The 23709-nt window shown below is 55.6% G+C and overlaps 4 protein-coding genes across 5 annotated transcripts in view; 3 read left to right on the forward strand and 1 right to left on the reverse strand.

Moving 5' to 3' along the window:
• POLE3 (DNA polymerase epsilon 3, accessory subunit) lies at positions 2517 to 6915 on the forward strand. Its single transcript, XM_021413913.1, has 4 exons — positions 2517 to 2702; positions 3438 to 3523; positions 4561 to 4679; positions 5134 to 6915. The coding sequence occupies exons 1-4, from the start codon at positions 2637 to 2639 to the stop codon at positions 5292 to 5294; spliced, it is 432 nt and encodes a 143-aa protein (XP_021269588.1). The 5' UTR covers positions 2517 to 2636; the 3' UTR covers positions 5295 to 6915.
• ALAD (aminolevulinate dehydratase) lies at positions 7156 to 14634 on the forward strand. Of its 2 annotated transcripts, none has more exons than XM_021413910.1 (12): positions 7156 to 7300; positions 9694 to 9841; positions 10033 to 10117; positions 11007 to 11103; positions 11604 to 11739; positions 12199 to 12282; positions 12532 to 12620; positions 12936 to 12991; positions 13364 to 13451; positions 13784 to 13870; positions 14049 to 14178; positions 14261 to 14634. In XM_021413910.1, exons 1-12 carry the CDS (start codon positions 7259 to 7261, stop codon positions 14338 to 14340), a joined length of 1122 nt encoding a protein of 373 aa, XP_021269585.1. In that variant the 5' UTR covers positions 7156 to 7258; the 3' UTR covers positions 14341 to 14634. The 2 variants fall into 2 exon arrangements, with proteins under 2 accessions (XP_021269585.1, XP_021269586.1); XM_021413911.1 differs by having other exon boundaries at positions 10067 to 10117.
• Positions 14610 to 15538, forward strand: HDHD3 (haloacid dehalogenase like hydrolase domain containing 3). The gene has a single exon (XM_021413912.1). The coding sequence runs from the start codon at positions 14638 to 14640 to the stop codon at positions 15352 to 15354; it is 717 nt and encodes a 238-aa protein (XP_021269587.1). The 5' UTR covers positions 14610 to 14637; the 3' UTR covers positions 15355 to 15538.
• The window catches only part of BSPRY (B-box and SPRY domain containing), a 7560-nt gene continuing 637 nt past the window's right edge, over positions 16787 to 23709 (reverse strand). The window contains exons 2-7 of the mRNA XM_021414142.1: positions 23560 to 23704; positions 23329 to 23427; positions 22301 to 22531; positions 20862 to 20887; positions 19861 to 19985; positions 16787 to 17450 (exon numbers count right to left, since the gene is read on the reverse strand). Coding sequence (XP_021269817.1) covers positions 16924 to 17450; positions 19861 to 19985; positions 20862 to 20887; positions 22301 to 22531; positions 23329 to 23427; positions 23560 to 23704 — 1153 coding nt within the window. The 3' untranslated portion in view covers positions 16787 to 16923. The remainder of the gene's footprint in view (positions 17451 to 19860; positions 19986 to 20861; positions 20888 to 22300; positions 22532 to 23328; positions 23428 to 23559; positions 23705 to 23709) is intronic.

The raw sequence follows: 23709 nt of genomic DNA on the forward strand, positions 1-23709 counted from the left end.
TTACAGGCAGGTGTTCAGAGTAATTCAGCTGACAGTGGTATTTTCTTCTGAGCTTTCTTACAACTTAGAAGGGAGGGTGCAGCAGAGGCAGAGTTCGGTGCCTTTTGGAACATCTGGTCTGTCTCCTCGAGCACTGGCTGGGGAAGATGTGCACAATTTTCAGTGCTGGAAGTTAATCTAAGATGAAAGCAAATATAAGTACATAACTAACTAGCAAATGTAACACTGAGGATCTGCTAATTACAAACTATGGAGTGTGCTGCCACAGCAGCTCCACTGGTGCACTAACTCTATATTCCAGCTAGCAAACAAGAATTCACTGATAGTTACTGTTATTTTTTTTATATGCAGATCACATTCCAGGTACTGATATACAAACCTCATCCACAAACACATAACTAAAGCATGCTGAGGTCCTCAGGTGGAAGGAAATTATCAATGAGAAAGGTTTTATGCGTACAAATGAAGAAAAAAATCACATTGGAAACTGAGCACTTACAGTTCAGTGGCTCACATCTGCAGATGCCATTTTGGCAACCACTGCAGCAGGGAGAGCGGGAAGATGGTATCATACAGAAGAGAACGTTTATGCAAATTAACTTGGGGGAAAAAAAATAAAGGGGTTATAGGAAACATACAGTGTAAAATAAACAGTACAAAATTGTAGATGAATCAGATCACAGATTGTCCTCAGGTATCCCCATGCTAGGCCACGACAGGCTGACAGCCTGGCATTACTCCCTGGCATTTATCTGGGAGCAGGGGAGCTTTGTCTGACCCTGGCTCTGGGCCAACATCATCTCTGTTTCTATTCCAGCCTACCCCCACCACTGCACAATAACACAACTCTGCCTTCCTTTGTTCTTAAGTTAGGCATATAGGAAACAACCTCGCCTTCTGGCAAAACAGAAATCAACTTCTGATGGCTTTGCTAACAACAGCAAGCCGGCAGCTGGTCCAGAAGCAGGCATTAGCACTGTGTATTACAGTTACAAATGGACCCGTTACAATCGGTCATTATTTCATTAAAAAGTAATGCAACACCTGCTACAGCACTTCACCCCTGACAGCCGCAGAATGACCCTGCAAAAGAATTGTTAACCAAAGAATACATTGAAGCGCGCTAGAAAGGAGACTTGAGAGACGTGGTTTGTATGAACAGTGATTTTTATTAATACAATTACTGTAAGTGGAAAAGTAATCAGCACTGTCACGCACACAAGCCTTCCTCCAGGTCTGACTTTTGCGTATCCAAAATGCTGTGCGCTATCCCCAGCACACTATTATGTCTAATACAAGCTATAACTTCACCTATAAATGACTGCCCATGCACTATCCCCAGTGCTGCTCCTGCTACTGGAAAATGCACGCTATAGGAAAAGCTGCACTGTCAGTTACTGCTCCCAACTTCAGGTATCATCCCAGCACAGGACCAGATTAACCTTCTGCCTTCTTGCACTTGAGTTTACTTAGTTACCTCATCATGCAAAGAGAGATAACCTTGTACATTTAATTGAAGCCTAGGCATGATAGCTGTGGGGCTTGGGTCTGTAGGGCAGCGTGGCCTCACTCTGCATCGCCCAACACCTGCACTGTGGGCAGGTTCAGGCACCAGCACAGCAGTTTCTCCTTCCCCAGGCTCCGTGCTACTCCTGGCACAGCAAAACCCACAGGGTGAGGTGGTGGGTGCCCCTGCGTACACTCCAACACCCACATAGCACTGCGGGGACAGGGAAGAACCCAAAAATGGGGACAATACAGCCACCTTCCCCACTGACACCTCAGCCTCAGGGTTCCCCCAACCTGCCCCAGCCGCTCCCTGCCCCTCACACTCCACAGCCCCTGCTCTTCTCCTCAGGCTCCCACCACCCCGCTGAGGCCCCTCCTCGCTGCCAACCCCCACAGGTCCCTTCTAACTGCCGCAGCTCAGTGCCATCTGACAATCCCTATCCCCTCCATAGGGTTGCCACCTTACAGGCCTCCTGCTTCCCTCCCAGCAGCCTCCCCCCACACCCACACCCACCACCACACAGGACCCTCCTCTTCTCCATAAGCCCCCCTCCCCTCACAGATGATATAGGTTGGTTTCCTTAGCAATAGGGGTTAGTAACCAATATATTAGTTTAGCAAAAGGAATCCATAAGCGATAGCCCTAAAACTTTCCATTTCAGCTTTAGTGGGTGAATAGTCTTGTTTTCCTCAATAATTCTGCACTGGGGACATAATAGAATACTTTCATCTTTTGCCTCAGAACGTGCAAGGACGTTTTACTTGGAGGAATAAAGGAATGCCACCTTCTAACACCACACTGGAGTTAGTTTTCTTTCCAGATTTCTCATGACACAGACCTCCCCTAGCTCTCCCCTCACAGGCCCCTCTCTGCTCTGACTTCTCCCCACACACTCCCCCCGCCGCCATACCGCCCCCCTCCCCTGCCCACCCCTCCTCACAGCCCCTCCCGTTTCCCGCCCACCGCCTCCCCGTCTCCAGGCAACGGCGGCCGCGGGGCAGGGCGGGAAGGAGGCGGCGCGGTGCATTGTGGGACGGCGCGGGACGCGGGGTGGTGCGGTGCCGAGCGGATTGGGGGGGGGGCTGCGTCCCGGGGTGCACCGCCTGTGCTGTGCGGGAGGCTCAGGATGGCGGAGAGACCGGAGGACCTCAACCTGCCCAACGCCGTCATCACCCGCATCATCAAGGAGGCGGTGGGTGCCGGGCCGCGGGGCTCGTGGTTCTCCGCGGTGCGCGGGGACAGACGCGCTGACAGAGGCCTCGCTCACCCCGAGGGATCCTCGGTTCGGGGTTTCGCTGCCCGAAACGCGTCCCGGCCCCAGGAGAAGCCCCTCAGGGACCGCCGTGAGCCGCAGGGACGGCCCCTGCTCGGGACAGGGCTGTGCTTGTGTAGCCGCCGTTCCAGAAGTAATTAATTTAACGGTGTGCTTGGTCCTGAGAGCTTAGTGAGCGGGGCTGGGTCTCGCAGAGCTGCCTGTGTCAGGGAGCTGACAGCCACCAGGGATTATGGCTGCGATGGGGCATACCCACCTGTGTGCAGCCCATGGCGCGGGGGGAGCGCTCAGTGGGTGCCTCCAGCTGGGGTCCAGCTTTCTGTGATCACAGACTCACTGAAGTGTTAAGGTTGGAAAAGACCTCTGAGGTCACTGACCCATCCCACCACGCCCACTGACCGTGTCCCTCAGTGCCACATCTCCACGCTTTTGGAACACCTCCAGGGACAGTGACCCCTCCACCCCGCTGTGCAGCCTGTGCCAGTGCAGCAGGACTCTTTCTGAGAAGAAATTGTGCCTAATATCCAGCCTGAAAAGTGGTGACACCTGAGAGTCATGCTGAGCTCTCTGAATGCCACAGCAGAACTGACATGTGCATAAGGCAACTCTGAGTCATTGATAGCAGCAGCTAACAAATTTGAATTTGCTTTCTAGCTGCCTGATGGAGTGAACATATCCAAAGAAGCTCGGAGCGCAATATCTCGAGCAGCAAGTGTGTTTGTGCTCTATGCAACGTCATGGTAAGAATTTGTTGCATCAGATAACCAGTAACTGATGTTTATAACACACCTCTCTGCTGGCTGTCTTGGAAATTTGTTCCTGGATGTGTTTTGGCTTTGTCTGTTCAGTTAAACAATCTCATTGTACCCCAGTCCAACAGTCTGCAGTGGTTGGGTTTGGATTGCCTTTTACAGGTTGGCAAAGGCAAGAACCCTTGGCTGACTTAGAAAGCTCACCATGCAGCCCTGGAGCTGGTGGCTGGGAACATGGGGGTGAGTGTTCGTCCACAATATGCTTTGCAGAAGTTGCTTCTCTGGTGTTAAGTACTGGATTGGCTTTGTGGAATTACTGCCTTGTAGCCAGTGTTCAGGCTTTCTCCTTCCCCATGGTTATTTGTAGAAAAGGCCCAGGCAATCAGAAGACTAATGATGTGGGCAACTAGGTGAAAACACAAACAGCCAGTGAGAACAACAGAGCATCTTAAATTATTATAGTAAATGATTTAAAAATGCTGAATATTTAGGATATTGCTAATTTTTTAATTTGTCGTAGAATCATTTGCATTGGAAGGGACCCTTAAGGGCCATCTGGTCCCACTCCCTGCAAGGAGCAGGGACACCCACAGCTCCATCAGTGCTCAGAGCCCCGTCCAGCCTGACCTTGGCTGTCCGCAGGGACAAGGCAACACCACCTCTCTGGGCAACCTGTGCCAGTGCCTCACCGCCCTTACTGTAAAAGACTTATTCCTTATATCCAGTATAAATCTCCCCTCTTTTAACTGGAAACCATTTCCCCTTGTCCTATCACAGCAGACCCTGCTGAAGAGTCTGTCTCCTTCCTTCTTACAGCCCTTTGGACACTGACAGACCGCTCTCAGCTCTCCCTGCAGCCTTCTCTTCTCCAGGCTGCACAGCCCCAGCTCTCAGCCTGTCCTCGTACGGAGGTGTTCCATCCCTTGGTGCATTTTTGTGGCCCTCCTCTGGACATGTTTAGAACTGTAATAAGAAAAAATTGATGGCAGTTATCAATTACCTCTCTTCTCCTTGTTTTTGACTAGTGCAAATAATTTTGCCATGAAGGGGAAGAGGAAAACGCTGAATGCTGGTGATGTTCTCTCTGCCATGGAGGAAATGGAGTTTCAGCGATTTATAGCCCCTTTGAAAGAATCCCTGGAAGGTATTGTCCTCAGATCATATTGAGGGAGCTTCAATAGTGCCAAGTTCTGTTTTCTTTGAACATCAGACAAGCAACACTTACTTGCCTGTCTTGTTTCTCTTTTTCTTCACCCAGCATCCTACACTGCTTTACAGTGATTAATACTGTGCACCTTAACAGGACTGGGATAACATTTCACAACTGATGAGAATTGAGAAAGTCTTATCTGATATCAATCCCCTATTATGTTTATCTAAGGAAAGTCTTAGGTGTTGCCTGTACATATGAACTCCTGTGTTCTTTTCAGCATTTTTCTGCTGAAACTTAACCTGATTTCTCATGGATGGGGCTGGTCAGCACAGCTCTTGGTGAGTTGTTGCTATGGGTTCAGCAAGTGGACATTGGCCCCAGTTGCTGTACTGTTCATGCAGTGGGAACACTGGCTTGCAGTTTTTCACTGTTATTTTCTTTTTAGTTTACAGACGGGAACAGAAAGGAAAGAAAGAAGCAAGAAAAGATAAAGACAAGAAGGCAGACTCAGAGGAACAAGATAAGAGCCGAGAAGATGATAATGATGATGATGATGAAAGAATGGAGGAAGAAGAGCAAAATGATGAGGAAGAGGTGGACAACTGAGCTTGCCAATGAGACATACGGGGTTGGGTTTTTGTTACTAGGGATATAAATGTTGTAAAGAAATCTTGCTGTGTCCCCTCTGGTTTCCAGTAGAGCTCTGTACTGTTCTTCTGGAATCTGTCTTTGGCTTTAGCATGTACATAAAGGACTTGGCTAAAGCATTTCTCATGGGTGCCTCACCTCCTCCCTGCACGCAGGGGACTTGGCAGCCTCCCCAGGTGCTGAACAGACAGTAATGGGGCTGGTATTTTTATGCTGGATTGACTCTGAAACAAAGGGGAAAAAAAAGAAATGTCATGCTCAGTACAGAAGCTGACCTGGACAACCTGAAAGAACTTTTGAATAAGCTCGTTAAACCAAGCGAAGATCTGAGTCCTGGTTCATTAACCCTTCGGGGTTTAGAGTCTACATGATGATGTTAAGAGCCTTAGAAGCTGACTGTTCAAGCTTTTTATCCAAGTGATATGTTTTTTTTCCTTCATTTTCTTGCATTCTGGCTGTGCCTTCTCTTTCCCGCTCTTTGACAGTGATACTGTGTCTTTCAACCTCACCAGCTGTATGCAGCACAGCTGTACAAGGGCCAGTGGTCCTCTGAGCTGAATTCCTCCCCTAAATGAACCAAAACCAAAAGGAAAAAAAAAGACTTCACAGCACTTACGAAGTAAACTAATTAGCAGAAGTGCTTGTTTTGTGTCTTTAAAGCCCTCAGAGACTAAGAGCGATTTTTATGAAAAATCTGAAGCAAAGCTAACTGAAAAATAGTGTCTGAGGAGCAATAAGAAGGCTGGGTCAAGTGGAATGCATGTTGCAGGGCAGCAGCGGGCAGCAGTGGCTCTGATGGTCTCAGCTCCTTTCCCTTTGCGGAGCTGCAGTTCCTGCAGACAGGTTGGTGATTGCTGCAGGTGTTAGAATAGCGGTGGCTTTTGGTTTGGTTTGTTTTCTGAATTACTTTTCAGGTCATTCGAGGTGTGTGGGATTCCTCCCAGTGCAGCGGGCTCCAGGGATGCAGTGAGGACAGCACAGTCCTGTGTAGGATGGCCAGCTTCAAACCTGTGCTCTTAGAATAGCCTCTTGGAGAAAGATGGGGTCAGACCAGCTGAAAAATTACTTGTTAGAATAAGCTCATTTTTGGGACACAGTGCTTTATTATTTGACTGATCTTTTTCAAGACTAATAAACCTAACATTTAGTCTTAACTGGGGTCTGGTGAAGGAAACACGAGGAAGAAGTTAGGTACGTGTAAACAAATGCAGCAGTTTGGCTGATGTGCAGTATAAACACCAGCACTTGGGAGGAGCAGTGCGTCCTTTTGTGTTCTGCAGAGTGGATGCAGAGCTCCTTGCCATTTGTATGGCACGATGATTTCCTAACAGATGCTCAGCTCCCAAAAAGAGCTGAACCAACAAAGATTTTCTGCTGTCTGGTTTCTGCTGGTGTGCAGGCTGCAGGCAGTGGCGGATGAAAGGCGATGTCTTCCCAAGTTCTGAAGAACAAAAATGGCCGTCCTTCTAGGTTTGGGGGTTTTATTCTATTTTTTTAAATTTTCTAGTATGTATTTGGGGCGCATATTCCGGCAGGGACCAGTATTTAAATAAAAGCCAGATTCTTTACAGAAATTCAATCTTTGATTTCCATCATTAATAAATGAGCCTTTTTAAGTTGTTTAAGTGCATGTCTGAGCTCGCAGCAGAAGCGGCCACGGTACGGAGCTGGCTGCAGAGCGGGAGGTAACGAGGGGAGAGCGTGAGTGCCCGCTGCGTCCTGCCTCGCGTGCGGGGTCTCCGAACACACGGCGCGCAGCGCGTACTGCCACCAGCCACGCTGCGGGCGGGCGCGCCCCGACGCTGGGAGCGCGCCAAGACACGGGCCCGCGCCCGCCCTTTCCCGAGCTCCGCCGCGCGAGACTTCACGCCTCCTCTGCGAGGAGCCGAGGGGCGTCGCTATGCAAATCAGGGGGCGGGGCTATGCAAACCTCCCCGGGCTCTCGCGGCGGGAAGCGGCGGCAGGTGAGCGCGGGGCGGTTGGGGTCCGAGCGGGGCTTTTTCGGTGCTGCGGGGCGGTTGCTGTGAATTCGGGCGGTGCTGCACGCGCGGAGGGGCGGTCCACCGTGCCCGGGCCGGTTCGCAGCGCTCCGGGGCCGGGAGGCGCCCGTACGGCCCGGGCCGTTGCGGCGTAGCTCGCGGCTACAGGGGTTCGGTCACTCCTGGGTTCGGCGCTCCCGCCGCCTCCCGCGGCGCCGCCGGGCGGGGGAAGCACTCGTACGGGTCTCGGTCGTGCGAAGCCCCGGGCTTCCTCAAGGGCAGAGAGGCCTTGGGGAGAGATCCTGACAAATGGAGGGCCAGGCAGGCACCGAGCGCAGGGAGTGTGACAGTGCCGGGCTGTGCCCTTGGGACGGGGCGGCCCTGACTCTGTGCACAGAGTGCGGACAGACGCTGGGGAGCAGCTCCAGGACGGGGCCCTGAGGGTTCTGCTCGCGGCATAGAGCTGTGTCAGGGGAGGGTCAGGCGGGGGCTGGGGAAAGGCTCTGCCCCAGAAGGCACGGCCCTGAGCTCAGGGAGCGCTGGGACATCGCCCTCAGCCATAGCACTGGGGTTTGGGTGCTGATGTGCGGAGCCAGCGTTGGACTCGGTGATCCCTGTGGGTCCCTGCCAGCTGCGGTGTTGTTCATCTGTTGATCATCATGGCAAAGTCAGCCGCAGACACCAGCCACTCAGTGTGTGGTGCCAGAACTCTGGTGTTGAGGCCCAGAGCTCTGCCTGGCTCTGCCCCAAAGGGCTCCACCAGTGCCTGGCTTTGGGGCCAAAGGGAGGAGAACAGAGCAGGGGAACTCAGAGAGCAGTGACTGCTGCAGTTTGGCAACAGTGCTGTCTCTCCTGTGGTGTCACTGCTCGTGCTCCAACAGCACCTCTGAGCACACCGTTTCCAGATCATATCTGGAAGATTAAATCCTTCCGAACACCTTGTCCTTTGTTACTGTTAATTAACCTGCCCTCATTAGTGTAGCTCTGTTGTGTCTCCCAGGAGCTCAGCTTTCCACTTCAGCTGTGGGCAATGCACCCCAGCCCCTTTTCGATGCCCTTTGAGCAGTGTCAGCGCTCTGCTCAGCTGATGGCAGCTTCCCCTGCCGGGGGGGCCAGGGGTGGGGGTCCCCCTGCAGTGCTGTTATCTCCTCTGGACAAGCCCTCCCCACTTCTCCAGTGCAGGCTGTGGCCTCTATCTGTCCCTGACAGCACGATGGCAGCTGCTGCCTCTGCTCCCTCCTATCCCCCTCCGTGGGATCAGTGCTCGGAGCATTTTCTGGATTCTCGAGGTGTGCTGCGCTCACTGAGCCCTTTGTTCCGCTGCCTGGAGCTGTGCCCGGGCACTGCCGGGTGCCCAGGGGCTCTGCTGTGTGGGCACGGAGCGGCAGCGACCCTGGGCTGAGCGTTCCTTCCTGCAGTGCCAGAACACTGCCTGCATGCTGCCAGCTGTTCCACACCGTGCGTGAGCACCATCATAGGTTTTATAGTCCTTTTATATATGTAATTGTGTAAGTAACCGAGAGGTTGCTCCGTCCCCAAGCCAGGAATGCAAGCAACTTGTTCAAGTGGGCGAGTCTGATACAGATGGACAATTTGGCTCCACTTTGGGATACTTGAGGGGACTTTGAGCTTCTCCCAGTGTAAAACATGGGAACACCTCCAGTTTAAGTTTCCTGGAGGAATGGAGCCATCTCCTGCCCAGCTCTGCTGCTGCGCAGTGTGGCGAGTGCTGGTGTAGGAGCTCCTGGGCTGCGGTTCTGGCAAGCAGAAAGAGGTTGGTGTGTCCTGCAGAGAGCTGGATACCAGTGGAGGAGCACTGGGGTTTAGTGTTGGGGAAATCAGGCAGGTGCTAACATGCCGCTGCAGGTACTGTGGGCAAAGGGAGCGTAGCTTGAGTAAGCCAGGGGTTTGTTGTTGTGAAATGTACATCTAAATTACCCAGTCACAAGATTATTAGTGAGGTCTAGTGGAAGAAAATACTGGCACAGGCGAGTCCTGTGGGTGTACAGGGCGCTGTGCAGCCCACGGGCAGGCGTTAGCAGAGGAGGAATGGCATTTTCTGGGTTATGGAGCGGAAGCTCCTGCTCCATCCCCGCAGCCTGGGAAGCAGATGCCCTGGGGAATTCACTGCAGCTCACAGATGTCCGAGCAGAGCAGCACGTGGGGCCGTCACATTCTTTTTTTCCCCATCTCACAGTCACCAGTTGAGCAGCAGCTGTGATTCCCAGTGAGCAGGGCTCATTTCCTGCACTGAAGCCTGTTAGTCTCAGTCTGGCATCCGCCAGGGCAAGAGGGGTTTGATGCCGACATAAAGCAATAAATGTGCTTCAGTGGCACCCAGCCCCTCACCACCTGTGGTTTTTTTTTTGCTTTTTCAGGGTCTCTTTTCCCAGCGTTCCTGTGCATTCCCAAGATGCAGGCAGACTCGCTCCTTCACAGTGGCTACTTCCACCCTGTGCTGCGCTCGTGGCAGTGCACAGCCACCACCTTCAATGCTTCCAACCTTATCTACCCCATCTTTGTCACGTGAGTGAGCCCTGGTGCTCTGGGCTGGGGACAGACCGAGCTTGGGTTGGCTGGGCATAGTGCTACAGGCATGGGCACCCCCTGAGCAATGGGGGAGGTTGAGACTCCTCAAAAGATTCCCTGTGGACAAGTGTGGTGCAGGGGCTGGGTTCTGCAGGCACAGCCTGCCTGCAGTCTTCCTTCTCACACAGAGTGCTCGTGTTCTGTCCCATCCTCCCTCTGCAGTGACAGCCCTGATGCGGTGGAGCCGATTGCCAGCCTCCCTGGACAGGCCAGGTAAGGGCTGGAGCCAGCCAGGCGCTGCCTTGCAGCCGGAGATGAGCACAGGACAGGGGCAATGCTTCCATATTGTTCCCCATATTCCCTGCCCTGAGGATCCCCCCAGCATCAAGTAGAGTGGGAACATCCCTCTGCTCAAAGCAGGGAAGGAGAGCAAACTGGGGATACTGGGTGGTGCCAGGGTCTCATTGGACACACAGAGAAGCTGGAAGAGAACAGGGAGGCCAGCAGCAGCTGGATCTGGACTCCTGTCCTGTATTCAGTCTTGCACGATGAGCAGCTCCTGCTGTGTTTGCAAAGTTTGGACAGAGGCCAGAGTGGGATGTTCCCAGGGGTAGGGTGTGTTAGGCAGGTTTTCCAAATCAGCCATTGCTGTTGGGCAGTGGGAGGTGGGTCAGCACGGGAGGGGCTCCTGGCAGCTCCGCCAAGTCACACGGGACCTTGCTGCTCCTGGCACCCAGTCTGCTGGCCCTGAGCACTTGGCCACAGTTGTGCAAGCAGAGCGTGTACAGCAGAGCCTACACTCTGTTCCATACCAGGCGCTGTGCCCGGCACCCTGCGTGCTGTGCTGAGCCCAAGCCTGGCTTGCTCAGGGCTGCAACAGGAAAGCTGAGATAAGGGATCCAAGGGCAAGGCACGCTCATCCTTTCAGAGCAGAGACAGAGCAAGGCTCCCTGCTCTGTCCCTGCCTGGTAGATAACTGTGCTGTAGCCCCAGATAAGGACCTGGATTGTTCCTCTCAGCAGCACCTCCCTTGTATCTCTCACTGCTGCTTGGTGTGCACCAGCGCCCAAGTTAACAATTAACTCAGCATGGCTCCTGTCCAGCTCACCCCCTAGGGCAGATCTGGGTGCCTGGCAGCCCCCCTTCACTTTGCATTTCTCAGGTATGGAGTCAACAAGCTGGAGGAGATGCTGCAACCCCTTGTTGAGGACGGTCTGAAGTGTGTGCTCATCTTCGGGGTGCCCAGCAAGGTCCCTAAGGTCAGTGTGCATGAGCAGGTGGTGGCAGGGGGCCACAGAGGCGTGGGGGAGCACTGTGGGGCTGGAGGGTCTCCCAACAAAACAGGCAATTTGGGGTTGTGGCAGCCCATTCTACAGAGCAGGATGGGGATGGAAAACTGCAGCAACACCCAGAGTGCTCCCAGTAGCTCTGGGTGCCTCTGCTCTGTTGCTCTGTATGAGCGGTGAGATGAGAGCAGAGAGCTCTGCATTGCAGAGAGCAGCATGGAAGCTTGATAAGAGCACATCCTGTGCTGCTCCTCCTGCCCCACTCTTGCACTGGGAGCTGTTGCAGGGTGGCCCCAAGATCTGCGCTCACTTCGGTATCACTGCTCTGTCACCCTTTTCCACCACTGGTGATCACACTGCTCTGCAGTATGAGGTCTCACAGTTCAAGAACATTCCTTTGGTTCACCTGCTGCCATGGAGGAGCTGGTGGGAGGCCCTTAGCTCTGTGTGCTCACGCATTTCTCTTCTTGCAGGATGAGAGAGGCTCTGCTGCAGATGCAGAAGACACGCCTGCCATCCAGGCCATCAGGAAGATCTGTTCCACCTTCCCAGAGCTGCTTATTGCCTGTGATGTCTGCTTGTGCCCTTACACCTCCCATGGGCACTGCGGTGAGCACGCAGCATGGGTGACTGGGGTGCTGTTCAGGCACCTTCCTCTTACCAGGAGTCCCTGGGGGTTTCTGCTTTCTCGTGAGGACTTCTGGGTGCTGGCAGGGCCTGGCCAGCACCTGCCTCAAGATTTCCCAGTACTGTGCTGAGCTTGGATGACCTGAGTTTTGCAGTCAGGGTGGGAAGTACAGGTGGATCAGGAACCCACTCCCTATGCCTGAGTCTGTCTGAGCACCCATCTGGGTCCCCCATCACTGTCATCCCTTTCCTGGTGCACTCACATGTCAAGTCCAGCCTGTGGGCACTGCATTGTTAGTCTCCTGCTCAGCCCCTCCTTATCCAGCACTAACACCTTCCCCACTGTTGCTCTGAGCATCTCCATAGTTTATTATAGAACTTGAGGGATCGAGGCCTTCACCTCACTGTCCTGCCCCTTGCCTGATGCATTTTTTCTCCCAGGCATCCTGCGGGAAGATGGCACCATCCAGAATGAGGCCAGTTGCCAGCGGCTAGCAGAAGTGGCACTGGCTTATGCCCAAGCAGGTGAGCAGTCCCTGGCAGCAGCAACCACACACAGCTCTTGTCATCTTGCCCCCTCTCACTTATAGCCAGCCCAAAAGCAAACCGTGCCTGGCTCCAGTGGGAGGGCTTCCACTGAGCTGGGGAAGCATCCACCTGACAGCTGCAGGGACCCCAGACACCTCCTTTGGCCCTAAGAGGGAGATGCCTAGGCTCACCCCCTCCTGCAAGCACTAGAGCCCTCGGCTTGTTATCTCTGGCCTTCCCCTGCAGGCTGCCACATCGTTGCCCCCTCGGATATGATGGATGGGCGCATTGCAGCCATTAAGAAGGCTCTGATCTCCAACGACATGGGCAACAAGGTGAGCATGGGACATGTGTGTGCCATGGGAGCAACCCCAATGGGGTGGCTGCACCATGAAGTAGCCTGGGCACAGAGTGGAAGAAGCAAATCTCCATGTTGCTGAGGACATGCTACAGGCATTTTTCTGTCCTGGTGCATGCAGGATGGGAAGGTTCTTGGCCAGACACATGGGGCCAGTGAGGTGCCAGGCCTCTGGCAGGGGACAGAGGATGCAGGACGGAATATAAGCCAGCTGTGGGAGGGAATTGCCACCACCCATGAGTTGGGATGCAGCAAAGAGTTCCAGCCCTCACAGCCCTGCTCTCCTCTGCAGGTTTCAGTGATGAGCTACAGTGCCAAGTTTGCTTCCTGCTTCTACGGGCCCTTCAGGTGAGGTTCTACAGAGACAGGAACAGCCCACATTTGCAGGAGCAGCAAGGAGGGAGCCAGCACTGCACCAGAGAGCATATTTTAGGATGAGCCTTGGCTCACCCAGCATGTAGAGCTCATCCCAAGAAAGGCCTGGACCCCAACAGAACCCAACAGAACAGGGGACACAGAAGAGATCAAAAGGAAAATGTCTGAATCAGCTTCACTCCAACCCTGTGGGCATGGGGAGGGCTGTGGGCAGGGAGGCACAGCTCTCGCTGGGGCTGCTCCCCATCCTGAGTCACGTGGGGAGGAAGGGGGAGCAGCTCTGGCCGCTGTCCCGGCCTGGCCTCGCACTGAAGGCACTGATCCCTGTGCACTGCTTGTTCCCAGGGATGCTGCACAATCCAAACCTGCCTTTGGAGATCGGCGCTGCTACCAGCTGCCCCCAGGTGCCCGTGGCCTGGCACTGCGAGCTGTGGTGAGTACAGCTAGGCCCTGTGGTTTTGTGAGGACCAAAAAACTCATCCATCCATCGTGGCCAAGGGTCCTTGCCCTGCACAAGTCAGAACCTTGATGACCATCAGTTCACCACAGAGCCTGAGGAGCACGTATAAGGAGTTGGGCACTCCATTCACCACTGTGGCTTGGAGTGTGGGGATAAGGGACAAGCTGCCAGGCCTGGCTGCAGGCTCCTGTGGCCACTGTGGGCTCCTTGTGTCCTGGGCTCCTGGGAAAGTAAACACTGAATCAAATTTTTAGGAAACATCCATTGGTTGTGAGCTGCAGGGATTGTGTGCATTGTCCCCACAGGACCGGGATGTGCGTGAGGGTGCAGACATGCTGATGGTGAAGCCTGGGATGCCCTACCTGGACCTCGTGCGGGACGTCAAGGAGCGGGTAAGGCCCGGCTGAGGGCACCAGGTGTCCCCAGAGGAGGAGCGTGGGTTGGGGACCGCCACGGCACCATTCCAAAACCAGAGTGGATGGGGACACAGCACAGCCCGGAGGGCTCCAGTCCTCGGGGTGGGCAGACGATGCCCCTGCTGTCCCGCTGACCCCTGCCCGTTGTTTGCAGCACCCCACGCACCCACTGGCCGTGTACCACGTCTCGGGCGAGTTCGCCATGCTGTGGCACGGGGCACAGGCGGGCGCCTTCAGCCTGAGGGCCGCGGTCATGGAGGCCATGGCCGCCTTTCGGCGTGCAGGTGAGAAACGGGTGGGCACGGGGCCAGGCTGCCTCGAGCTCCGGCCCCAGCCCCTACCTCCCATCCGCTCTCCTCCCCGCAGGGGCCGACACCATCATCACGTACTTCGCGCCGCAGCTGCTGCGCTGGCTGAGGGAGGAGGCGGCGGTGGGGCGGGCCTGAGCCGGCAGGCGGGCCCAGAAGCGCCGGGGGCCGGAACCGGAAGCGCCTGTGCCGGAAGCGGAAGCGCAGGGGTGGAGCGGCGCTCCTCGGCCCGGCCCCGCGGCGCCGGCCTGGGGCACAGTGTGGGCAGCAGCGCGGCCGGGGCAGAGCGGGGCGGTGTCTCCCCGTCCTGCCCCAGAGCGGGGCTGATGCCCCCAAGCGCCGGTGAAGCCGGGACTAACGTGGCCCTCCGATGCGTCAGGCTCTCGCCCCCGTGCGTGCTGTAGGTTCCCTTTAGTCCTAACTTTGACCAAAGCGATGCTCAGGCTGCGCCTTTTGACGTGGGATGTGAAAGACACGCTCCTGCGGCTCCGGCAGCCCGTGGGGCTGAGTTACGCGGCCGAGGCCCAGGCCCACGGCCTGCAGATAGAGCCAGAGGCGCTCAGCCAATCCTTCCATGAGGCCTACAGGGCCCAGAGCCGCCGCTTCCCCAACTACGGCCGGGCCGAGGGGTTGAGCTCCAAGCAGTGGTGGGTGGATGTCGTCAAGCAAACCTTCCGGCTCACAGGTGTGCATGAAGACACGATGCTCTCACTGATAGCAGAAAACCTTTACCGGGATTTCTGCAGTGCACGCAACTGGGAGCTGCTGCCAGGGGCCAGCGAGACCCTGAGCTGGTGCCAGCAGCGCGGCCTCCGCATGGGGGTGGTCTCCAACTTTGATAACCGGCTGGAAAGCATCCTGGCACAGTGTGACCTGCGGCACCACTTCCACTTCGTGCTCACGTCTGAGGCTGCAGGTGTTGCCAAACCAGACCCGAAGATCTTCAAGACAGCCCTGCGCCTTGGCGGGGTACTGCCTGAGCAGGCGGCTCACATAGGGGATGACTACAGCAGGGATTACAGGGCGGCACGGGAGGTGGGCATGCACAGCTTCCTGCTCCACGACCCTGGGCAGAGCACACAGCCAGAGGTGCCACCAGGACACATCCTGCCCACACTGAGCCACCTCCTGGCTGTCATCGAGAAGGGGTAGCAGCAAGAGCTGCCCTTCAGAAGGACCAATGCTGCTGCTGAATGGTGATCCACTCCTGGAGTGTGACTTCTTGCTGCTGTTTGAGGCAAGGAAAAAAACTGAGCGCTTCTGAACATGGGGAGAGGCACTGCCCACAGAGCAGGAGCAACATTCAGACAATAAAGTGTACCTGGCATGCTCAGCATTTGTGCTGTTTTCTTTCCAAGTGCTTCGTATGGGGCGGCTGGAGCTGGGGAATGTATCTGGGTGCAGCACAGAAAGCATTTCACTTACACTCATCCATCTATGCTCCAGCAAGTTAATTCCATCAGGAGGGATTGAGGCAGACTGATAGTTATCCCTTGCTGGTCACTCATTCATGCAGAGCTGTCCTGGGGACAGGCTTCCAGCAGAGCAGCCATTGCACTGTCCCTGCACAGCTGGTGGACCTCAGGTTTGCCACCTCAGCAAGCAGCTCCCTCTCCCCTGGAGCTGGAAGCAGTCACAGCCCTCCTGCTGTGGGCAAAGCGGTCTGGAGATGCAGCATTTTGTTTAGTTTGCCAGCAAACTTAATTACTGATTTGGATACTGAGAAATACAGATAAGTTTTAAATACCAAGGAAATGCATTTCTTTCCTTCACCCAAGCTTGGTGTCAGTCCAACACCTTTCCTACTATCAAACAGCTGCCTGTTTTCACTGTAATACGCTCAACCTTGCCAAGTCCTAGGAACGAGCAGCTCCATTCAGGTCAGTGCTGACGGCTCCTTTCTGCTGCTCCTCTGCTCTGGGAGCTGCTGATGGTCCATGAGGGTGTCCCTGCCCCATCAGGGTCCCCCATGGGTGACAACCCCAAACTGCAGTGTCCCTGCTCCCGCTGGGGCTCCTCTTTCCAAGTGTCCCCTCTACAGCCTTCTACATGCCATCTGCCACTTCTTTCACTTCTCCAAACAGCTCTTAACCTTTAGTCAAGATTGAAATAATTTTCATTCCTGCAGCATGGAGTGTTTTGTTGCCTGCACTCCTCCCCATCGGAGCTGGAAAGAAGCCCTTGTTCTGAAGAGGAATTAAATGATTCACTCACAGAGGGCTGGCCGAGCCAAGCGTTAAACACTGATCCCATGCCCCAGCTTTCACAATTTTGCTCTCCCCACCTTGCGCTCCCAGCTCCACGCTGAGCAAACTGTGGTGTTGGGGCCAAGGTCCTCCCATGCTGAACTGGGCACAGTGGGAGTTCTGCTCCCCTCCCAGCCCCGAGGACTCCAGCAGCACAGGAGCTGGGGAGAGCTCACAAGAGCCTTCAGACAGCACTGTGCTCCTGTGGGAGGTGTTTGGGGACTGATTTGGGTCCTTCCCAAAGGTCCTGACTGTGGGCCTAGAGGGTCCTGGAGGACAAACATCATGTACTCGGTAGGCTGAAGGAGATGAAAGCCATTGTAAAACAAGAGAACATATGTACAGGCTGAAGGCAGGTCTTTTCTGATCACTGTACATGCTGGTTGCCCAGTTTGGGCACACATCACCCCATGAAGGCACTGTGTGGTGTATACAATCACTGTACATACAGCCGTGTGTTCGCAGCCCACCTCACTCACTGGCTGAGAGAGATGCTCTGGTGTGCCACTGCGAAGACAGGGTAGAGCGGTGCCACAAAGGCCTCCCTGTGCGAGAAGAGGATGGTGCAGGAGTCAGGGTCGTAGAAAAGCAGCTCCCCTCCTGCGAAGTCAACCAGCACACCGATCTCAGCTGGGGCTCTGAGCAGCTCCACGGGCTGGGGATGACCAGAGTGCAAGAACCTGAACTCCTTGTCGTAGCGCGAGAAGACCCAGGAGGCAGTGTTGAAGCCCAGGCGGGCTTCATTGCTGGGCCCCTTCCGTGGCAGCGAGCCGTAGCACACCCCCAGCTTGTAGGCACAGCTCTTCTCCACGCTGACCTTCCACACGTGGAGTCCTGTGTGGAAAGCCACAGTAGCCAAAGCGTTGGGCCAGTGGTCAAACCGCTCGGGGCCATCCAAGTCCAGCTTTGCTTTCTTGGGGCTGAAGGTCAGTGTTTTCTTGTCTTCCGACAGGCTTAGGTGGGGGCTGACAGTTTTCTCGTCTATGCAGATTTCCTGAGAGCCTGGGAGAGAAGCACACAGTGAGCACATGGTGGGCCACCCCTGCCTGCACCACCCCAAGAACCACAGCCAGAAGCACCACCACAGTGGTGGGCCCATCTGCTCCCCCAGGTGACACAGTGATAAGGGCAGCACTCGTGTTGCCACTTCCGAGAGTGGCGTGGGAAGGGATGGAAGGAGACAGCTCAGAGCCACGGGCCAAATCCGGGCAGGAATCAGCACTCATTGCACGGAACGAACACACCTGAGGCAACGGCCTGGGGGTCCTGTCCCATCCAGACGAGCTGCCAAATAGTACAAAGGACAGTGGTGATCTTAGCAGGGACTGGGTGTAATTTCTATGCATGGCAGGGAGAAACCCAAACCCCAGCCCTGTCCCTGCAGCCTCCCTGTCCCCGCTCCTCCTCCCCAAGGTGAGCCAGGAGCCCGCCAAGATGGCACCTGCTTGGGGAAACCAGCAAAGCTGGTACTGCAGGAACAAGGAGGGATGGGCAGAGGAAATCCCTTCCCCGCTACAAAGCACACTCAGCTCAAAGTCTTTCATCAGCTTAGAATTCTCCATCAGCCCCGAGCAGTTTGGAACAGCCTCAGGAGGTGGCACCAGCTATTGAGATGAACCACCGCTCGACTGTTGCTGTGACACAAGGACAGGTCCTTCATTCACGGCACAGAGGCAGCACCCAGCCCTGCGGGGCCTGCAGGCTTTCCCTATGCCATCCTTCCCCCACACACTCCTCAGCAGCCCCAAGCGGGGCGTGAGCACTGAGTAACTGTACAAATATTTCCCCTGCCCTGTAAATCCCTAAGTGAAGGGGAAAGGCTGGTGCCCGCGTGACTCACCTCTGCCTGCTCCCAGGAGATGCAGCTTCCCTGCCCAGTGCCTTTCCTTGCCCTACTTTCCCCACCCTCCCTCATTCATTTGTTCCTTCAGCTGCCACAGAAGTGGGGCTGGAGCAGGTGAGCCATTTGCTGGCCACCCCACACGGCAGGGCTGGGCTGCAGGAGGAGCTCGGCCACACAAAGCCCATTCCTGCCCCGTCAGCCCCTGCCCAGCATTCAGCACCTGGCAGGACAAGGCCCCCAGATAACCAAGCCACTGGGCTGCCACTCCAGAGACACGGTGGATGGGACTGAGATAAGGTAATATGTCTGTTCAGTAGGTACGAGCTAGTTGCAACACATTTTACTGCATGGAAAAAGCCAAGTTCCTATTTCCAAACTCCCACCTGATACTGAAACCCTTGTAGCCCAATGCAGGCACCGTGTTAGTGCAGTCCCCCTCAGGCTTCACCGCCCAGCCCCCAACCCAGAAAGACCAGAGCCCTCCCAGAATGGTGCCAGGGGCTTTATGGGATTTTGTGTCTTAATGGAAGCTGGGGCCACTGCAGCTAACATTAAATTTGTAAGGCTACGTCCTGGGTGGACTACGGACTAGTGAGACAGGCAGGCACCCTATGACAGTGATGGGTTAAATCTAACCACACACACACAAAAAGCATCAGAGTGAAATTTCCATGTCATGTGTGGTACTGGGACCCAGTGACTTAAGGTCCTCACAGCTGGCAAGGATGCGACTGGCAAAGGAGTCCATCGGAAAACCATGTCACAACAAAGGGAACAAGGAGCCGACTTGGAAAAAAAGCTGAGAACCCGTTCAACTTTGCCAATGGCAACTGCAGGATTTTGCATGCCTGCCAGCAATCAGAGACTCAAAAGAAGGAACTGAATTAATCTCAGAGGTGGAGTGACACCGGAGTTTGCAGCAGAAGACACAAACATTGGCAGTGTCTGCCACGCACAGCTGATACACAAAAACCTTACAGTGATATCAGTCAGAAGGACTTGTAAGTACATGGAAAGGGACCTGGGTCCAACCATCACCACCAAGAGCGAGGTGAGCAGAAGTTGGGAGCTATCATGTAAGTGTTGGGAAGATTACCCCAGGGATTGCTCACGAGGAGGCAGACACCTTTTCATGTTGTGAAGGATGCCACCACCTTTGAGGAACGAGAAATACATTTGAAATGCTCTAACAACATCTGGGGAATAATGCTAAAAGCAAACATTTCACAATCAGCCATCCAAGCTGATCGCTGCCAGATGAAAACCATTCCTGCTCAGAGCTGCCACACCACCACGGCTGCCCCAGCACACCAGGACACAGCTCCTGAGGCTCACAGCCACCAGCAGCTGCTTGGAGCCACTGCCTGCTCTCCCCAGCCCACCCAGGGATCCCCAAGCAGCACACAGAGATGGGGCAGCACAGGGGACAGGAGGTGCCAGGTCCTCCGGTGCCAGGGCAGCACACAGCCTCGGGGCTGTCATGCTGCACCCAGGGCTTTATTGGGGCACCAAATGAGCTTGCAGAAATCTGAATCACCAAAGAGCGTGAGACCTGAGTAGGACACTGACCTGCCACGCAGCAGAGAACCGCAGAGGCCCACAGCCGGTGCAGCAGCGGACTCTGAACACGCTGCTGATTAAAGTTTAACTTGGCTGACTCCTGCGGCTCTAAGATTCCCTCCGCCACCTCTGTCCTAGCAAAGAGACACAGCAGTTACTTTGAAATCCAGTGATTCATTGACAGTTGCTGAGAGGTGGTAGCAGAGACCTCGAGGAAGCAGCACGGAAACATGAGCTGGAGCAGTCACAAGAGTGGCACTCACCGCAGGGAAACCCCTCTCCTCCAAAGTCATACTTCTGGTTGGTTTTAACCACAGTGCCTTCTGAAAGGACTACAGTTTTGAAACACAACCCAGCAGCCTGAACCAACAGCTTCCTCACTCAGCACGTGCAGAATACACATGGCCGAGATACAAGGGAGAAACAACGGGCGGGCTGCAGGGAGAGCATCGGGTTTCCCTGTGAGGCTTTTTGTGGACAAAGCCTGACTGCTAGAGCAGAGGAGTGAGCTGGGACTGCAGATCCCACGTTATGAGGTTCAGGACCTGCCATGTCCCTGCGGCCTCCAGCACACGTCAGCTCGTGTTTGCACATGAAGGCTCTGGCGCTGGCAGGCAGCGATGTGCTGCAGCGGGTTTATTGCTCTCTGCAGGGATGCTGCAAGCAGAAACAGCAGGCCAGCTCCTTGGGTGGGCAATGCGACCCTGCCTCCAGGGCAGTGCTGTGCTGTTTTCTGAGGGGCTGGAGGAGGTCTCCTGCCGGCAAGTGCCACAGCACCTGCCGGTGCCTGCAGAGGGGCACTGCACAGCCCAGCCCCCAGCACTGCTGGTGCAGCACAGCGCATAAAGCAAAGACCAGAAGACACATGAGAATCTCTGTGCTCCATCCTAGTCCTCAGCACAAGGGAGGGAAGAGCAGAGCTGTGGCATGCTGCTCACTGCGGGAAGGCAGGAGGTGCTGGGCAAGCTCGGAGAAGGGGTGAGGAAAGGCAGGAGCAGGCAGGTACTAACCTCTCGAAGATCTCTTGTTCCGCGTTCTGGGGACAAGGAGAGAAAGAGTCACCACAGCTGAAATCCCCACAGAGAAAATCCCAAACCCAGGCTGGGGCACAGCAAACCAGGGACCCAGGGAGCACTGTTCTTCTTCCTGACCCACAGACACCACCCCTGACCGCAGCCCTGGCCTCAGCGAGCACCCAACATCCATTTTCTTTGGCTGCGGCGCTTTTCACTCCTTGCCTCAAAAAATGAGCAGGAACGGCTGAGGACGCTGCACCTCCACTGTACCTACAGCTCAGCTCTGCCAAGCTGGCAGGTGGCAGTGGCTCTGGCATGGTGTGGGGCTTCCTGACAGCCTGCAAGGTGTGGGGAGCAGACTGCAAACACAGCTGGCTCACCTGCTGCGAGGGAATTACGAGGGAGACCTACAGCAGGTATGCGTCTGGAACCACAAAGCAGCAGATTGGACCCCTGCCCTTTGGTACACACCAGGCTGGCTGCACCTGGAGCCTCTCACTGCTGCATCCTGCCTTGCCCCAGGTGAGAAAACCCCAGCCCTGTCTGTCCATCGGGCTCTGTCCCGTGTCCCTCCCCTGGGGCACTGCAGGAACACCCCTGCTTGCAGCCAACAACCCTGAAAGCCTTCAGTAAGGGGTGAAGGTGCTGCAAGGGTTACAGACCCTAAGCCACCAGACAGACAGCACTGCGAGCGGTCCCGCTCCTCCCTGTGCCTGCTGACATTGGGCCATTCTCCAGCTACGTCACAGTTAGCAAAGCAGTAGCAGAAATTCAGAGCTCAGCTCAGAGAGCTGCAGGGTATATACTATGTGCTCCTCACTTTCCTGTGAGATGACACGTATCAGTTTGTGATACATACCAACACCAAGGACCCAGGGCGGAGAATTTATGAACACTATTCTTTCTCCCTTACTTGGCAAAAGGAGAAATAAGAAGGTCTTACAGCCCCCTCCATCAGGTTAGACGTGATGAGCAGGAGTGAGCAGGAGGTGCAGTGCCTCCCTGCCTGCGTCTAAAGCAAGAGGAGCCGCTTAGTAAAGCACAGTTTAGCAGCCAGAAAAGCAGCTGAGCAAAGGGAAGCAGACACTGCTTTGTAGGGTTAATACCGCAGACAGACATACATGCTACACAACAGGATGGACCTCCAAGAAGAGCTGCAGGTGCTCCCAGGGGTCACGTTTTATTAACAGGGCAGTAGAAAGCTGACGGCCCAGTCTGACCTGCACCGAGTGGGCGGCATCACGCCACAGCCGCTCAGAACCACCCAGAAACCCGGGGGGGATTGTCGGGATCACACGAAGCCCAATTCCGGCTGCCTGCTGTCCCTACACAAGTTATTCAATCCCATATTTAAGTCTGAGTGTCCACGATAAAAAGCCGAGGCTGTTTCTGGGCGGACGGGACCATCCCTTAGTCTGGGGAGGGGTACTCACCACCAAGGCCTGGTCATCCAGGTTGGTGATCATGTCCACCAGGTAGGTGCGGAGGGCAGCCAGCTTCTGCAGCGCCTCCGACCAGTGCGCCCGCTGCGTCAGGATGCTCTGCTGCGCCCGCTCCTCCTCGGCGTGCGCCTCCTCCAGCAGCCGCTGCTCTTCGTTTTCGCACGCCTTCCCCACGAACATCAGCCTCTGGATGACCAACTCTCGCGCGCCGTTGGCAGCGGTCTGCCAGGGAAAGGAGAGAGGAGGAAGAGCTGCATCCCAACCGAGCACCGACAGCCTCCTTCCTGAGGGCTCAGCTTTTCACACTGCTCTGTTAACTGAGCCCAAGCCACAGCAACCATCGTGATGCAAACACAGGTGAATGGGATAACCAGCCCCAAAGCTGCTGAGCGCCTCCTGGCCCAACCAGCACACAAATTAATTGCACAGTGACCACTAATCACTGCGGCGTGGAAGCTCCAACTGCCTGCTCTGCCCGGGACCCAAGTGCCAGCCCTCCTCCAGACTCCCAGGAGTCGCTGTCAGCAAACAGCAGCGCTGCCCACGAGAGCTGTCTTCATCCTTGGGACAGCGAGGCACAAACCGGAGCAGGACAGGATGAGGCACCAGCCACCGCATGAAACCGGATGGCAGCACACCAATACCGAGACATTTCTTGTTTGCATGTATTTTTCAGGCAAACCAAGCGGGAACTGCCATGCACTCCAGCATTTTAAAAACTTCAGGTAGCAGAAATGGAAGTCAGCATAAAATTACAACGTGAGGAAGTGCAGGTTGGAGGCGCTGTCTCGGGGCTGCCCAAAGGGAAAGCGCTAAGCAGACAGTGTGAAGAGATAAGAGATGAGCTCAACACGGCTCAGAGCCTCCCCAGGAAGGCAGCCCGGGCCGTGGGGCAGCCTCAGCAGCCCCAGCACATCAGTGCCGCGCTTCACCCATGTGCAGCAGGGATGACGGGGAGAAGCACTGCGTGCCAAGGAGCCCCGGGACCGGCTGCGCTCCGGGACGGGGCAGGAACTTACCAGCACGCCCTGGCTCCTGGCGGGCAGCACCTCGGCCACGTGCTTGGCGATGGCAGCGCTCTGCAGCTGCAGCCGCTCGCAGCGGTCCACGAGTTTGTTCTGGAACACAGAGCGCAGGGCTCAGGCCCGGCACGGGAGGGCCGGCAGAGCCGGGACATCCCTGCCGCGACCCCTAAGCCCCCAAAACCCCCACACGCAGCCCCACTCGCCCCCACGCAGCCCCGCACCCACGCGTCGCCCCACACTCCCTAGGGCCGCCCGCAGCCACCCCCGGGACCCCCAAGCCGGAGGAAGGGAGGGACGGAGGGAGAGCTCCCCACCCCCCGGCCAGGCGCAGGCGCAGGCCCACCCCGCAGCACCCCGCTCGCCTCCCGCCCTCGG

Source organism: Numida meleagris, chromosome 16 (genome assembly GCF_002078875.1).
Source record: "Numida meleagris isolate 19003 breed g44 Domestic line chromosome 16, NumMel1.0, whole genome shotgun sequence".
Classification (NCBI taxonomy): domain Eukaryota; kingdom Metazoa; phylum Chordata; class Aves; order Galliformes; family Numididae; genus Numida; species Numida meleagris.

Bases quoted from the DNA above. Each gene is read 5' to 3' on its own strand.
- POLE3 (XM_021413913.1), top strand. From the start codon at position 2,637: ATGGCGGAGAGACCGGAGGACCTCAACCTGCCCAACGCCGTCATCACC. The intron at 2,703-3,437 runs GTGGGTGCCGGG...TTTGCTTTCTAG, and splicing joins CCCGCATCATCAAGGAGGCG to CTGCCTGATGGAGTGAACAT. The intron at 3,524-4,560 runs GTAAGAATTTGT...GTTTTTGACTAG, and splicing joins GTGCTCTATGCAACGTCATG to TGCAAATAATTTTGCCATGA.
- HDHD3 (XM_021413912.1), top strand. From the start codon at position 14,638: ATGCTCAGGCTGCGCCTTTTGACGTGGGATGTGAAAGACACGCTCCTG.
- ALAD (XM_021413910.1), top strand. From the start codon at position 7,259: ATGCAAACCTCCCCGGGCTCTCGCGGCGGGAAGCGGCGGCAG. The intron at 11,104-11,603 runs GTCAGTGTGCAT...CTCTTCTTGCAG, and splicing joins TGCCCAGCAAGGTCCCTAAG to GATGAGAGAGGCTCTGCTGC. The intron at 13,871-14,048 runs GTAAGGCCCGGC...CGTTGTTTGCAG, and splicing joins TGCGGGACGTCAAGGAGCGG to CACCCCACGCACCCACTGGC.